The following is a 13,944-nucleotide window of genomic DNA, read 5'->3' on the forward strand; positions in this document are numbered from 1 at the left end:
CTCACTTCCACCACGAACCCATCGTTTATTATTTCCAAATTGCGTCGTTTTCGTTGCGCAGCTATCGAATTCATCCATACGGATCTGTCGTCGTTCATTTTCGACAAATTCTTCGACCTCCATTGATTACTAGACTCGATCAGGTGACGTATCTTGCGGAGTTGTCGATAAATACCCTGATGGCGAACGTGGAACCTTTCCGATCGTACCCTGGCCTCTGTAAATTCTTTCTCTGTGAAGTTGACGAGCAGAATGCAAACAATGATCCCCACGATGGTGTATAGAGACATGGTTTAAAATTTGATCCAAATTATTGTTGCTTCCTTAGGCTAAAAGTTGACGAACTACCAACAGCGGTCGATACTCGAGATACTTCCGATCAAGTTCCTGTCCAACTCTCGTTCTCACCAAATCTTATCCGATAAATGTTCGATTTAGTCGAGAATAGTTGTCGAGGTGTGAGAGCTGTTTCAAGAGACTTGGATCGTTCCTGGCGGTTTACTGAAAACTGAGTGAACTCTCCCTGTCCACTGCCGGAGTTTTAAGGTAAAGAAACCGTGGGTGGTAGCCACCGCATCTCCACCTCGGAAGTGACCAATCCCCTGTTTCGTACCGGGTGAATTTTCCCCATCGTGGATGCTTTCTTCGTTATTGGCCGCCGTGACGTCAATGGGGTCCCTGTTTCATTTCCTCTTGCAATAACACGCGTCCCCTTAAATATGTAAGATAGCGGTGTTTTCCGGCGCAGACGTCACCGTTCATCTATGAAAGAAGGAAAGTGGCCAACAAACTGGCACCGGCCAGTGGCACCGGTTCGTGGAAAATGAGAAAAGGGAGAGATGGTGGATCGTGATTCCTCGCGTTACCATGCGTAATGAACTCAACTCCTTTGCCTGTTGGCATTTACGGACGACACATTTTACTGTGGCAGACTTCTTACGCAGGTGGTGACGAAGTTCCACCAGTTTGAGGACACGGCTGACTAGTCGTTTAATAGCACCGGGCCGAGATGAATGGGATTTGCATTAGTTCGCGCGTCATTCACGTAAACCAGTCAAATTCCAGAACTGGACACTTTCACGTAATATTGTTTCTTACGTGAAGACTGAACGATTTTGATCACAACGATTTTCTATGAGTTCTCGCAATTTACCATTCCCGCAACGTCTCTTACATTTTCTTATTGTTTTGCCCCGAGGAATATTGAAAACATTGTCTCGGGGATTTTACGCGAGATCGAAGATCTTGATGCTTTACGAATCTTTCGCGGGAAAATCAATTTTATTTTATACATTAAAATAAGGTTTAATATGAAAATTTTTGTGTTTTTTATTATATTTATATTTAAAATTCGATGCAATCAGAGCCTGATCTTTTCATAGATTTTTGCTCGTTACTTGTATAGAGTTATACAAGTTTTAATAAAAATCCATGTACAGTCTCGAAGAACAGCGACAATCAGAGGCGTGCTGCGATACAGATTTTAGAATTGATCAGAATACTAAGCATGAGAGAGATTAGCATGTTTTTTGTGAAGATAGGCGTCACTATCTTCCGTAATCTGATAAATGCATCGGAGATTTTTATATGGGTGTATCAGAGAACCCGTTGGAATCACTGGATACCGAGAAAATATAAATTGAGACCCACTGTCAGGTTTATTTTATGCGATAAGGAAAATAGAATATAGAGGTAATTCATAGAATTTTGTAATTTGTCTTCGTGACTCGTTTTAAACACTTTTAATATTTCGAAACCTCATTCTTCGATTACTTTACACTAATTAAGATACAGTAGTAATATAAAATAGAACAGCAAAATTTTATTCAGTCAACGTTATACAATTTCCTTTCTCATAAGAGTCGCCTCGTTTTTATTATTAGACGCAACAAAAAACACGGGACAAAATGAAGCTGAAGTATACATAAACAATCATTTTTATTGTACTTTTTTAACGATACTTTATTATTATCAAAACATCAACAAAGTTAGATAAGAAGCAAGAAGAACAACGACATAAAATAACAACAAAAGAAGGAACAGATGTCGGAAGGATGTGTCGTTTGTATAGAATGTACAACATTTTTATTAATTCAAGCGAACAGATCCGGCGACAGGCTGCTCCTGTTCGGAAAACTCGCGTGTGTACCGAATTTCAACACGGAATCCGTGGCAACGACACAAGCTCTTCGGATGCATTCGTCCATCGAAAGTGCTGGGTGATAAGCTTTAAAATATGCAAAAGCGCCTAGAAATGCATCTCCAGCTCCCTGTGCATATATCGTGAATATTAGCGATACGATTTCACGGATTGTCGTCCTTTTGGCTTATAAATTAATTGTCGAGCATAAACAAGAATTTTCTCTATAGAAGATATGTATATAAGAAGGCAACAAAATAGGAAATTAAAAAATGGAAGATAAAACAATTCTTAAAGCTTCGAACAAGCGAAACAGGCAAATATTCTATGTCTGCATACTAAACGAACAAGATCATTGAACGTACCGTTGTATCTACAGACTGAACGCGAGTAGTACAAACTTTTTTAATTGCTCTATCGCTTTGAGACGCATACACCGCTCCCTGTTCTCCAAGAGTAATAATCACTATATTGCAACCCTTATCCAAGAATTTTTCAACAGCCTGCTGTATACTTGATGGTTCCTGAAGCTGCACTCCACTCATAAATTCCGCCTACAGATAGATATATGTTACAATTAAATTAAAAATAAATTCCTAAAATGAAATTAATTTTTATAATTTGATAGTTCGAAGATACCTCTATCTCGTTGACGCAAAATATGTCACAGAGTTTCCATAAATCTGGGTGGACATTTTCCGTAGCGGGTGCCCCATTCACAATGGACAAACCTATCGCATTCCATTTTCTATAACTAATATGTGTGTTTCGTGGAAGAATAAAACATTACGAAGAGCTACTAACCATGGCCTTTGTGAATCTTTAAAGCGTGTAGAGTAATTTCTAGAGGTACCTCAAATTGACATAATAAAATAGAAGCATTCTTGATCATATTGGTCGCGGAGTCCACGAAGTTGGAACTCATCAACGCGTTCGATCCTAATACGATTACTATACTGTTCTCGCCTAAAATTGTCAAATTTTTCTCGAGAAATTTCGTGTACTTTAAACATTTGTAAAACTAAATTCTATCAAACTCTGTCAGAATTAATGGCTATTACTCACCACTCTCGGTAACTGTAATATGTGCTATTCCACTGTGTTGGTTTGGTTGTATTTGAACGTGAGAAACATCTATATTTTCTTCTTTAAATATTTTTAAGTACTCTTGGGCATAAATATCAGAACCTAACTGTATAAAAATTAATTACCACAAAATTGTTTTAAATTTATTGCTTATAAAATAATTTGTTAGAGATCGCGAATAGAACTAAAATTCATACAGAAGCAACAATTCCTGTTGTGGCACCAAGCTTAGCAGCTGCTATACATTGATTAGCACCTTTACCACCATACTTTATCTCATATTTAGTACCAATTAGTGTTTCACCAGGTTTTGGTAAACGGGGAGAAAAGCTAGAAAATGATACATAGTTATTCAATTATACAATAAATTACGTAATAAATATGACAGAAAGTATATTTAATTTAAATTCATTCAATTAAATATAGATTTGTATTTTTTTAATGTATTCGACATGTCTAACATTAAATATAAGGATTTTATTTTTGGAAATATATAATTCAGCTGCAGTATATTATACATATAAGTCTTAGATATTCAAATATTGCAGGAACTCCATTTTAATTTTCATATAAAAAGAAATTGTTCTTTATTAATCTTCATTTTGCAATGTTCCTACATTATAGATTTTCTAAAAAGTTAAGCAAATTGCTTATACTTACATTAAGCAAAATGATCACTTACCAAGTGAAATCAATCATGCATGAACCAACAACAACAATTTTTGGAGACATTTCTCTTCGATTTAATTAGTCAATATTTAAAATTTTTAAAACAAGAACTTCTTTATCGGGGTTATGTAAGTAATGCCTGTCACGTAGAAACTGCACTTTTTAGTGGAAAAACATGAAAGATACTATTCATATAAACGACTAAAACCGATAAAATTGATTATCTGGATTTATCGCAATTATCACATGGACCAATGTATTCATTTGATAAAACTTTTTTTATATCATACATATAACCTAACTAAAATGACATGTGTAAGTACTTAAACGAATGAACTTTCATTTCAGATAATGAGATAGTTTAGTACGAAAATAAAGTATTAAGATTAGAAAAGAAATAAATATTAAGGTCTTTATTATTATTTCATTTTAAAAATACACATTTTGTTCCACTACATATGTATCATACATTTATTATAATAGGTAAGGCTAACTTCTCCACTTTAAAATTCATAATCACGTTTTCAATTATGGAAAATAACAACATGATTACAATTAGATCTAAAAAAAATACAAAAATTATGATTAATGTGTTCTTTAAATGTAAAGATAAAGATGATCAAAACAATAATATACATAGAAAACTATTTCACTGTCATCTATCGGCAAATGAATGAATCTCATATAAAATAAATATTTATCTACTATCGCTGAAAAAATTAGAAGCGTAAAAAGCAGCTCTCTTTCAAATAATAATAAAAGAAATTTTTTATTTTATTATTGACAGAAATATCTCTTCATAAAGTAAATAACTTCTTAATTATTTTACTTGATAATGATATTTTATAATTTACTTTATTTATATTGTCAAGTATATTCATTGAGAATTTAGTATAATTATATATTTATTTATAATATTCTAAAATAGGAATAGAATTATTTTTATTTCTAACTAAATACCTTCTCAATTTTAACGCTACTATGTAAGGGCCAATAATAATCTCCCTTAATTAATTACTACTAACTACCGGTTATAATTTCACAAAGATTATATTTTCATTATATATCATAGAACCTATGACAAATTCTAGTTATAAATGAAAATCTCATGCCTTTTAATTTGTCAATGCCATTAAAAAACTTTGAGAAAAAGTATCTAAATTGATGACAGTAGTACAGACCTTCGACTTCATTCTTGTAAACATTGAGTTTGGATATAGGAAGTAATCGTTTTTCCCATCTGAGGTTCATTAAAGTGCATTTTACATAAAATCTTTGGTTCATAAAGTTGTTTTATTTTAAAACCAATCTTACAGAACTTAAATAATGTGTGATTTTCACTGGAACATATACGGTATGGATACGCCAGTCCTGGTTGGTAAGTTTCTTCCTCTGCCATTAAAATCATATATACATATGTATTTAACAAATATACTATTAGACAATGTAAAACGCTAGGTAAAATGGCATTAATTAAAACATATCAAATAATATTATTGTAGGACAACGTGTAATCAATTATATCACTTTATAAATGAATCTACAACGCACTATTTACTATTGTTCTCAGGAATGTCGAAATGTATTACTTGGTATAAAACAACTTCCGTATTTTTTAAAATTAACTATCGCAATTTATTTAAGCCTTTTTTGTGCACTATTTACAATTTTATTTTATTTAAGTCAGAGAAAAAAATTGAAAGTTCATTTTCGTCTGATTTAAAAATTTTAGTAAGGTTATGATAGTTCAAAATTTTTTTATTTAGTATTTAATAAATAATAAGATTATGGATCTACTATTCGTACTGTTCAATTTACATTTAAGAAAAGCAAATGACAAATAAACTTTGACACTTATTTCTTTCTGATTGACTATTTTATTTGTAATATATATTTTAAGTATTAATGACAGTAATTGTTTTCTATCAACAGGACAATCCATGACTTCTTAAGTAATTGTAACAATCTTGATGTTTTACCATGGAACAATTAGATGAAGTGCACAGTGACATTAATAAAGTAGAATCATCGATAAAAGTAGATGTATCTTCTTCATTAATATCAGAATCAACGACTGATATTATAAAGAATGCAAAGGATATTCCAGAAAATCAAGAAAATAAGTCACAAGAATGTACAGATAATATAATTCAAAATGTTTTATTAGTAAATAAATGTGATGTAACAGATTTAAATAAAAAATTTGAAAGTAAAGAAAGTAGTGAAACAGAGAGCATAAAGAACGCTGCGATTAATGAAGTAGAACAAGAAATAATAAATAAGAACCCACAAATTGATGATCAATATAAAAAAGATGAGAAATCTCAAGAAGAGCAAGCAGAAAATACAACCGAGGTTGAAGATCATTTAAGATATACAGGTGACACATCTTTAGATAAAGAAAGTACAAACAATGTTGAAGTATTTAATACAAATGAAGGTGAACAAAACATTGCGAAACACAACGTTTGTACAGTGTTAAATATAGATACAGTTGGTGATACTAATGCTCAGTGTCAAGCATTAATTAAAACACTTAGTGAGACTTTTGATGATAAAGACCAAACATTGCATGTCACGGATACAGACACAGATTTGTCTAAACTAGTTGATAGTAGTTCAGAAGTAATGGTACTGACTGTAGAAACTATTAATGATATGAATGAAAGTACAGAAGAAAATATTGTTTTAACTGTACATGAAAAGGATGCTGTTGTAAATTCCAATGAAAAAAATGTTTCTGTAGAACAAAAAGAAATGAAGAACACTGAGATTGTAAATGAAGAATTTAATTTGATAGATTATGCACAAGAAAGTGATGGAACAATTATAGAAGTAATCTCAACAGAAATTGTGGCTCAAGAAGTTTCTGAAAATTGTAGCCAGAAAGACAACAAGGAAGTATTAAATCATACAGAGACAGGAAACGATTCTATAACTCCTACTACCTCAGGAGTAATTAATGATCTAGGAACTGCAGGTGACATTGATATTAAAGAAAAGAATGTAAGTATTAAAGAAGGCACTGATATTAAAGGAGAGGACATAAAGGAAGAGTGTAGAAATACTGATGCAAGATATAACGTAGAACAAGAAACAACAAATGGAAATGGCAAGACTGAATCTTTTGATAGTTCACATAAAATTAATGTAGAAAAGAAAATTATTCATAATAAAATTGTCGTACCTACACATGTTGCTAATACAGAAGGAAGGAATAAATCTATAAGTGAAACAGATAAAGTGAGCATAACTAACAAAAGAAGTGTAATTCAGGATATCTTTGATGATTGGGGTGTTGAAAATGCAGAAGATGATAGTCAGTCGGTATCTAAAACTCCAGATACTGTAGAAATTGAATTGAAAAGTTTACTAAATGACACAAAAACACGAACTATAGAAGAAAGCACAGTTGTGCTGGTTGAAGAAGAAATTACATGCATTGAAAAAGAATCAGTTGTAGATGCTGGAAAGGCTGTAGAAGTTGCTAAACAAAACAAAGAAATGCAAGTATCAAAAGGACAACTGGATAATAATCAAACTATAAAGAAACAACAAAATAATATAAAATCATTACTCAAAGATCAACTAACTCATTCTATATCACAGGCTGTTGGGAAGTCTACAAAAGATTCAACATATGATACTGTGGCATTTAGTCAAACTTCGCAAATTATCCCTATTAATCGTGGTCGAAATTTAACCAGTCAACCTTCACAGGTTGAAATAGCAGAAGCATTAAAAGAACGATTCCGGGAGAAACAAAAAGTAGTAGAACAACCACCACGACCTGATATATTTTTTGTTAAAAAACTAACCCAGAGATTATCAAGTAAATTAGTAGGTAGTCCAGGAACCGCTTTACCAGCACTTATACCATTGCCTCAGCCTACTAATCAATCCCTTATTCAATGTGATAAAAAGTCATCAGATAATACTAGTACAGGAACTAGCAAAGAAAGCAATTCTGATAATAAAGAACTGTTAGCAATACTGGAAGGTGATGTTGACCCTGATTGGTCTAACTTGAAACCGCCAATTTTAGCAGAGGAAGGAAAACGTTCAGTAAAGATTGAACAAAGTGGTTATAATACACCACCAAAACTTGATCCCTTAGTTGAAAGAGAACTAGCATTGAAACAACTTCTGGAATTACCTGTTGCATCATCTAAAAGAAGTATACAGAAAAAGAAGAAAATAATTAAACCTACACCTACTAAATCTTCTAAAGCAATAAAAACAAAAATTGTATCTAAAACAGAGAAAGAAACAATTGGAATGGAACCAAAAAATAAACCTACAGAATCTGTAGAGGATACAAATTCTTCTGGTTGTGCTTCATCTTCTTTGCTTATCGAGTCCCATGCTTCAGAAAAAAAAACAGATATACGAGTAGATGAGTCAAGATCAGGTAGAAAACGAAAACTTACAGAAAAAGCTAGGGAACATGAACAACAACAGAACATTGTAAAACGTCAAAAAGTATATAAAGGAAAAGTTTCACTGGGCAAGAAGCAACCTCAAGACCAAACTCCACCTGACATTAGCTTAACTGAAAATCATGTATCTAAGGAGACCATGGTGCTTCCCAGTGATGAAGTTAATGTCATAATAACAGATGAAATAACAGAAAAACATGTCACAAATAATAATAAAGTAGATATAACATTAGACAAACTTGATGATACACAAAATGTATGTAATATAAAACCTTCAAAACAAAATCTTAATAAAAAGAGATCACAATCTATTACTAAACAAAATATAGCAGTAAAAAAGATATTAAGGCAAAACATATCTTCAAATAAGAAAACTGCTACTTTAAAAACTAAATTAAACACATCAAAGAAATCAGGATCAAAGATAGTCTCAAAGACAAAACGATCTACAGAAAATAATGCTGGAGATTCTAAACCAAAAAAGAAAATCATAAACGAAATAGATAGATTACTTCAAGATGAAGGTGTTGTAAATTTATTGTACGATGTAGAACAACCAGATAAAAAAAGATTAGTTCCCATTACCAAATCTCAAGCAAAAGTTATGGATATACAAAAAGTACAACGTGAGCTTAAACTTAGAAAGAAGTTAGTACGTAATGCAGTTTTAAGATTACGTACTTCAGCAGGTGTATCAAAACCAAGATCTAAAAGGACTTCTATATATTTGACTGATATGCAAGTAGATAAAAAAATTGGAGATCAAGCCACACCAGTAAAACAAATAAATTTATCTCAAGAGTTTATTTTACCTGCAAAAATAAGAAATGCAGCAGATGCATCTGTTATAATTAGGAGACATTCATCTAGTTCATTTTCCAGTGCATCTGGAAGTCCTAGAGTTAGTATTGATACTCCAGAGAAAAATGAAGGAGCTAAAGTTGATGAAGGGGGATTCCATTCCTTAAGATCTACAAAAAGACGACATTCGCAAGACGAAAAAATAAATATAAAAAAAAGTAAAAAGAAGATTGTGCAAAAAAGTGACACAGGAATTGATTTTGTTGACATTGTAGAGGATAAAATGGTATTTCCTGAACGTCTTAATAAAAAGTTGGATTCAAAAAAAGCTGATAAAAATCCCAAACAACCAGAAACAGACGAAACTAATAATGGTTTAGGGAAAGTTATTACAAGATCAAATGGTACAGCTACAGGTAAGGTAACATCAAAGACAAAGAAAACTACAAAGAACAAAGTTACATTTGCTAAAACAAATGAACCAGATAACAATGAAGAATTTTCCAAAGGAGAAGATGAACTTTCAGCCTGCCTTGCAGAAGCTGCTAATGCGCTATCAGTAGTCAATGCTGGGAGTCGGTCTGCAAATTCAGCAACAAATCGCAAAAATAAAGGTGAAATCATTTTTAAAAAAGTAAAAGTATTTAATATTTATAATAAATTTTTATATTTTTACTAAATTATGATAATAATTACATTCTTATGTAGTACATGAGGTATTGAATAAGATTATTTTTTAGTCAATGCAAATACAACCAAAACACTAGAATCAGATAATAATAAAACAAAAATGGAAATTCGAAGTCAATTTAGTAATAAGGAAATAAATATACGTCGACATGGAAATCTTGTGCAGTTAATACTTACACCATCATCTTCAACAAAAATAAGAAATGCTCTCACTCTCCAGGTAATAAAATTATGGAGGAAAATATATATTTAGTACTTTTTTTTATGTTATAAATATATAATTTTATTTATATATCACATTACATTAATTCTTTTAGGTGATGCAAGAATTTCGTGAAACATTATCAATTCTAAAAAAGGATGATGATTGTAGAGTTGTTTTATTAACATCAACAGGTAGCAGTTTTTGTGAAGGTCTCGAATTATCTATGTTGCTACATACAAATAAAGAAAAACGGCGGATACATGCCCAAGAAATGGCAGATGCGGTTAAGTATGTAGTTATCCTTGTATAAATATGTATCACATACATATGTTACATATATTTAATTAATTAAAAAGTTCACTTTTTTTGTACTTAGGGACTTCATTAAAAGTTTAGCATCGTTCAACAAACCTATTGTTGCTGGAGTTCAAGGAGCTGCGGTTGGACTTGGAGTAACAATGTTGCCTTTATTTGATCTTGTGATAGCTAGTGACAAAGCTACATTTAGTACACCTTATGGTAAATTAGGGCAAATTGCTGAAGGTGCTGCTGTATTTACTTTATCACATATATTAGGAAGTGCAATTGTAAGTATTACATCTTTCTTATATTAATCAAGGTTCTTACATGTAGTAAAAGTAATATTAAATCAAATTTGAATTAAAATTGCAGACAAGTGAATTATTATTAGGTGGTAGAACTCTAACAGCTAGTGAAGCACTAAGAGCTGGTCTTGTTACTCGAGTTTTATGGCCTGATAGATTTCAAGTTGAATTACTACCAACCCTAAAAGCTATGAGTGAGCAATCCTCACAGGTATGTATTCTATATAAGTTTATTTTTATAATATTGTTATTATTTATATACATAGATGTTATGTCCATTAAATTAAAATTATGACTTGTGAAGTGAACATTATGCATTCTTAAATGGTAGACAGTAACCTTTATAAGCAGAACCAGAATATAATAGTTCTTGAACATTCTCTCTGTTTCTACCTTGGAAAATGCATAAATGATTTTCTGGACAAGTGCATCTATAATATGTTGAATATAGATCAGACCGTATGTGTCCACAAAATTCATAAGTGTCACATTCTTCTCTATATAAAAAAAAAAGTAAAGTTAGATTTATTAACATGTTGACACCGGCGCCGATATTCATGGTTTTCTCCGTGGGGCGGCGCCCGAATTCACTGTCTTCGGGCTTCGTGGGACGGCGATAGGTCACATTAGACTGTTCGACACGACCGCAATTTTTCAACTTTGACCTCAATTTATAGCAAAATTACAAAAGCTATACAATTCCTGTTGGGTTCAATAAATTCCGTGGACTTCAACTAATACATTGATATACAATAGTTTGTCAATATCAATTTACATATATCTATAAATGTTAAGTAAAGCTGACGCGACCAGCTTTGGCCCTAATTTTGTACTCTTTTCTATTTTTCTCAAAAAGTAGAGGTCTGACGCGAATTCTGAGCATCGCGCGCAATTCTTTGAACATTTTTCAATAAGAAACGTTCATAGCGCGAGTCAAAAAATTTTTCAATTCCGTACAGGAAAAAGAATAGTCATGCATATTCGTCGGATAACAACGGCGCGGGTAAGGAACATGCACGACGAAAATCGTGTTAAGTTACGTAAAATAAACTGACAAAAGGCCAGTATGTATGCTAGCTACTTCCAAAAATCATAGGTGTGTTATTGCATCCTATTATAGTTGTTTGCGCAGAACCATAAAATGGTATAAAAAAATTGTAATGGAATTAATATGTGGACTTACCTCGTAAATGCGCGGTATGTAAGAAAATGGTGTACTAAAAGTATTAAAATTTTAAAATTTCGCGAAGAAATTATTTATCACCCTTTAAATGTAGTGAATCCCCACAGAGAAGAAATACCAAGTGAAAATGAAGTATTGCCCAAAAAGCGATCACATTTTTTGCAGTCGTACCAAGGGCTCGCGAGCAAAACGAAACGGCGGTGTAAAGAAAGTTGTAAACGCATTTCTAGAATAAAAGGTAGAGAGTATGCCGCGAAAAGAACCAAAAAAGTAACAACATATTGTGATCGTCGTAAGAGCCAGCCTACACTCTGCCTAACTTGTTTTAAAAAATTACATGAAGAAAGGAAATAATCATGTTAAGTTTATAATATTGAATTGTTATGTTTTTACTTTTGTATGTCTGCTTATAATATTGAGATAAAATAATATAAATTTATTTTATACTACCTATTTTGTGAAATACATGTGTGACCCACCGCCGCCCCTCGGGACAGACAGGTCTGACCCACCAGTGGGTCGCACCGGCGTCAACGTATTAAAATGTATACAAGCTTTTATTAGAGTATATTAAAATATACATTTTTCAAATATTCGAAAACATCTACCTTTACACATTTAAATGTTTGTATAATAAAAAGTTACGTTATATGGTATTAGATTAGAATTATACATACACCATCCCAGTACTTGAATGTAGTATTATTTAATTTACTGCTAATTATAACATAAGAACTAAAACATCTAGTTATCGTGAATAATAGGAAATAAATTAAAATAATCATTTACATACAACTAAATTGATTTATAGAATGAATGTTGTATTAAAAATGAAAATAGGAACACTGCACTCTTGCACTCGTATCAGTGATGTATATCAAACTAATTAATATTTATTCTATACATCCTGAATTTTTTTTTGTTTGCATATGCATTGAGAACTGTTATTTAATATTCTGTTTATTCATTTTCAGTCTATGGAAGCTACGAAGACATTGTTACGTCATAGTTTGCGAAAAAAATTGGATGCAGCATTAGAATCAGAAACATATTTGCTGATACAGCATTGGTGTTCTGTAGAATGTCAAACTGCCATAAAGGCTTACATTGATGGAAAAGTGCAGTAAATATTTAAATGGTAATACTCCGTTTTATCTGTACATCTGTTTTTAGTTACTTGTAACTTATATACTAAGAAAGAAATAAGAGACTATTATTGTACAAGAAATGAAACAATTATTTTGGCGAAGTATTACATATGGCGGTAATAATTTTATAGTACATATAACAATATGCAAAGTGTAAATACATGTTTGTCATTTGTTATATATAATTTGTATATGAAGTTGTATAATACATTATTTCTTTATAAAAGAAGAATTGTTTCAAAGTTAGTTCTCACATTTATCATTTATTATTGAATATTGTATATAAAATTATAATGCATTATCAATGATACTCAAAATATGAAAATGACAATGAGTTCAATTAAAATATCTTCCAAAAAGACTTCAAAAAATTCAATTGTGTGCTACAGATGCCCAATGACTTTGAATGGAAGTACTAACGTCATATTCCAACATACCTAGTATTGTAAATTGGATTTGAAGATTAATAACGAGATAATTAGTTTGGGGAACGTTAAAGCGAGAAAAGAAGTCATGGATCTGGTGTGTCATTTTACATCAATCAACGCACGATTATTTTAAATTAAGATATAAAATATAGAATCAATTATTTGGATGAACTATTTTAATATTAGATGATTTAGAATATGGATTTACATGCACGCATAATCACATATAATACAGATAAGGTACCTAATATTATTGTTTTGAATAATTTTTAAATTATGCTTTGCCTAAAAAATGTATAATTTGTTGAAAAACAGAAAATACATATAGAAAATACAACCGATTTTACACTTTAATATTTGATGTAAAGGAAAGGTAAAAAATAAATAAAAAGATCATAAAATTACTCACGATACAAATGCATAATTAATTACATTATCCAAAACGATATTATGCACCTTATTCTATATATGTGTGTATAAACTTTCCATAACATATTATTATTGTAGAATAAAATAGACAACCATTGTAAGCATTGGGGTGAATTTGTGT

At 31.4% G+C, this 13,944-nt stretch overlaps 2 protein-coding genes across 6 annotated transcripts in view; one reads left to right on the top strand and one right to left on the bottom strand.

Moving 5' to 3' along the window:
* Positions 1-13,761, top strand: part of LOC139986947 (uncharacterized) — a 127,123-nt gene extending 113,362 nt beyond the window's left edge. The window contains exons 1-9 of one of the 5 annotated variants that reach the window (XM_072002722.1): positions 4,885-5,273; positions 5,828-9,551; positions 9,621-9,749; positions 9,876-10,045; positions 10,143-10,318; positions 10,407-10,617; positions 10,703-10,846; positions 12,793-12,956; positions 13,356-13,761. In XM_072002722.1, the coding sequence (XP_071858823.1) occupies positions 5,876-9,551; positions 9,621-9,749; positions 9,876-10,045; positions 10,143-10,318; positions 10,407-10,617; positions 10,703-10,846; positions 12,793-12,945 (4,659 nt within the window). In that variant the 5' untranslated portion in view covers positions 4,885-5,273; positions 5,828-5,875 and the 3' untranslated portion in view covers positions 12,946-12,956; positions 13,356-13,761. Of the gene's footprint in view, positions 1-4,884; positions 5,274-5,311; positions 5,488-5,827; positions 9,750-9,875; positions 10,046-10,142; positions 10,319-10,406; positions 10,618-10,702; positions 10,847-12,792; positions 12,957-13,355 lie in introns of those variants that run through there. The other 4 variants (XM_072002723.1, XM_072002719.1, XM_072002721.1 and 1 more) reach the window with 4 other exon arrangements.
* On the bottom strand, positions 1,936-4,324 carry LOC139986972 (ribokinase). Its single transcript, XM_072002764.1, has 7 exons — positions 3,909-4,324; positions 3,424-3,556; positions 3,206-3,332; positions 2,945-3,106; positions 2,780-2,871; positions 2,506-2,694; positions 1,936-2,270 (listed from the first exon to the last, which is right to left on the bottom strand). The coding sequence occupies exons 1-7, from the start codon at positions 3,956-3,958 to the stop codon at positions 2,094-2,096; spliced, it is 930 nt and encodes a 309-aa protein (XP_071858865.1). The 5' UTR covers positions 3,959-4,324; the 3' UTR covers positions 1,936-2,093.
* Positions 13,762-13,944: the final 183 nt, after the last annotated feature.

This window comes from Bombus fervidus, chromosome 4, assembly GCF_041682495.2.
Source record: "Bombus fervidus isolate BK054 chromosome 4, iyBomFerv1, whole genome shotgun sequence".
NCBI lineage: Eukaryota > Metazoa > Arthropoda > Insecta > Hymenoptera > Apidae > Bombus > Bombus fervidus.

Coding starts and splice junctions, on each gene's coding strand:
- LOC139986972 (XM_072002764.1), bottom strand. CDS start 3,958: ATGTCTCCAAAAATTGTTGTTGTTGGTTCATGCATGATTGATTTCACT. Junction 3,333..3,423: donor CAACAGGAATTGTTGCTTCT/GTATGAATTTTA, acceptor ATTTTTATACAG/TTAGGTTCTGATATTTATGC. Junction 2,695..2,779: donor TTTGCGTCAACGAGATAGAG/GTATCTTCGAAC, acceptor ATCTATCTGTAG/GCGGAATTTATGAGTGGAGT.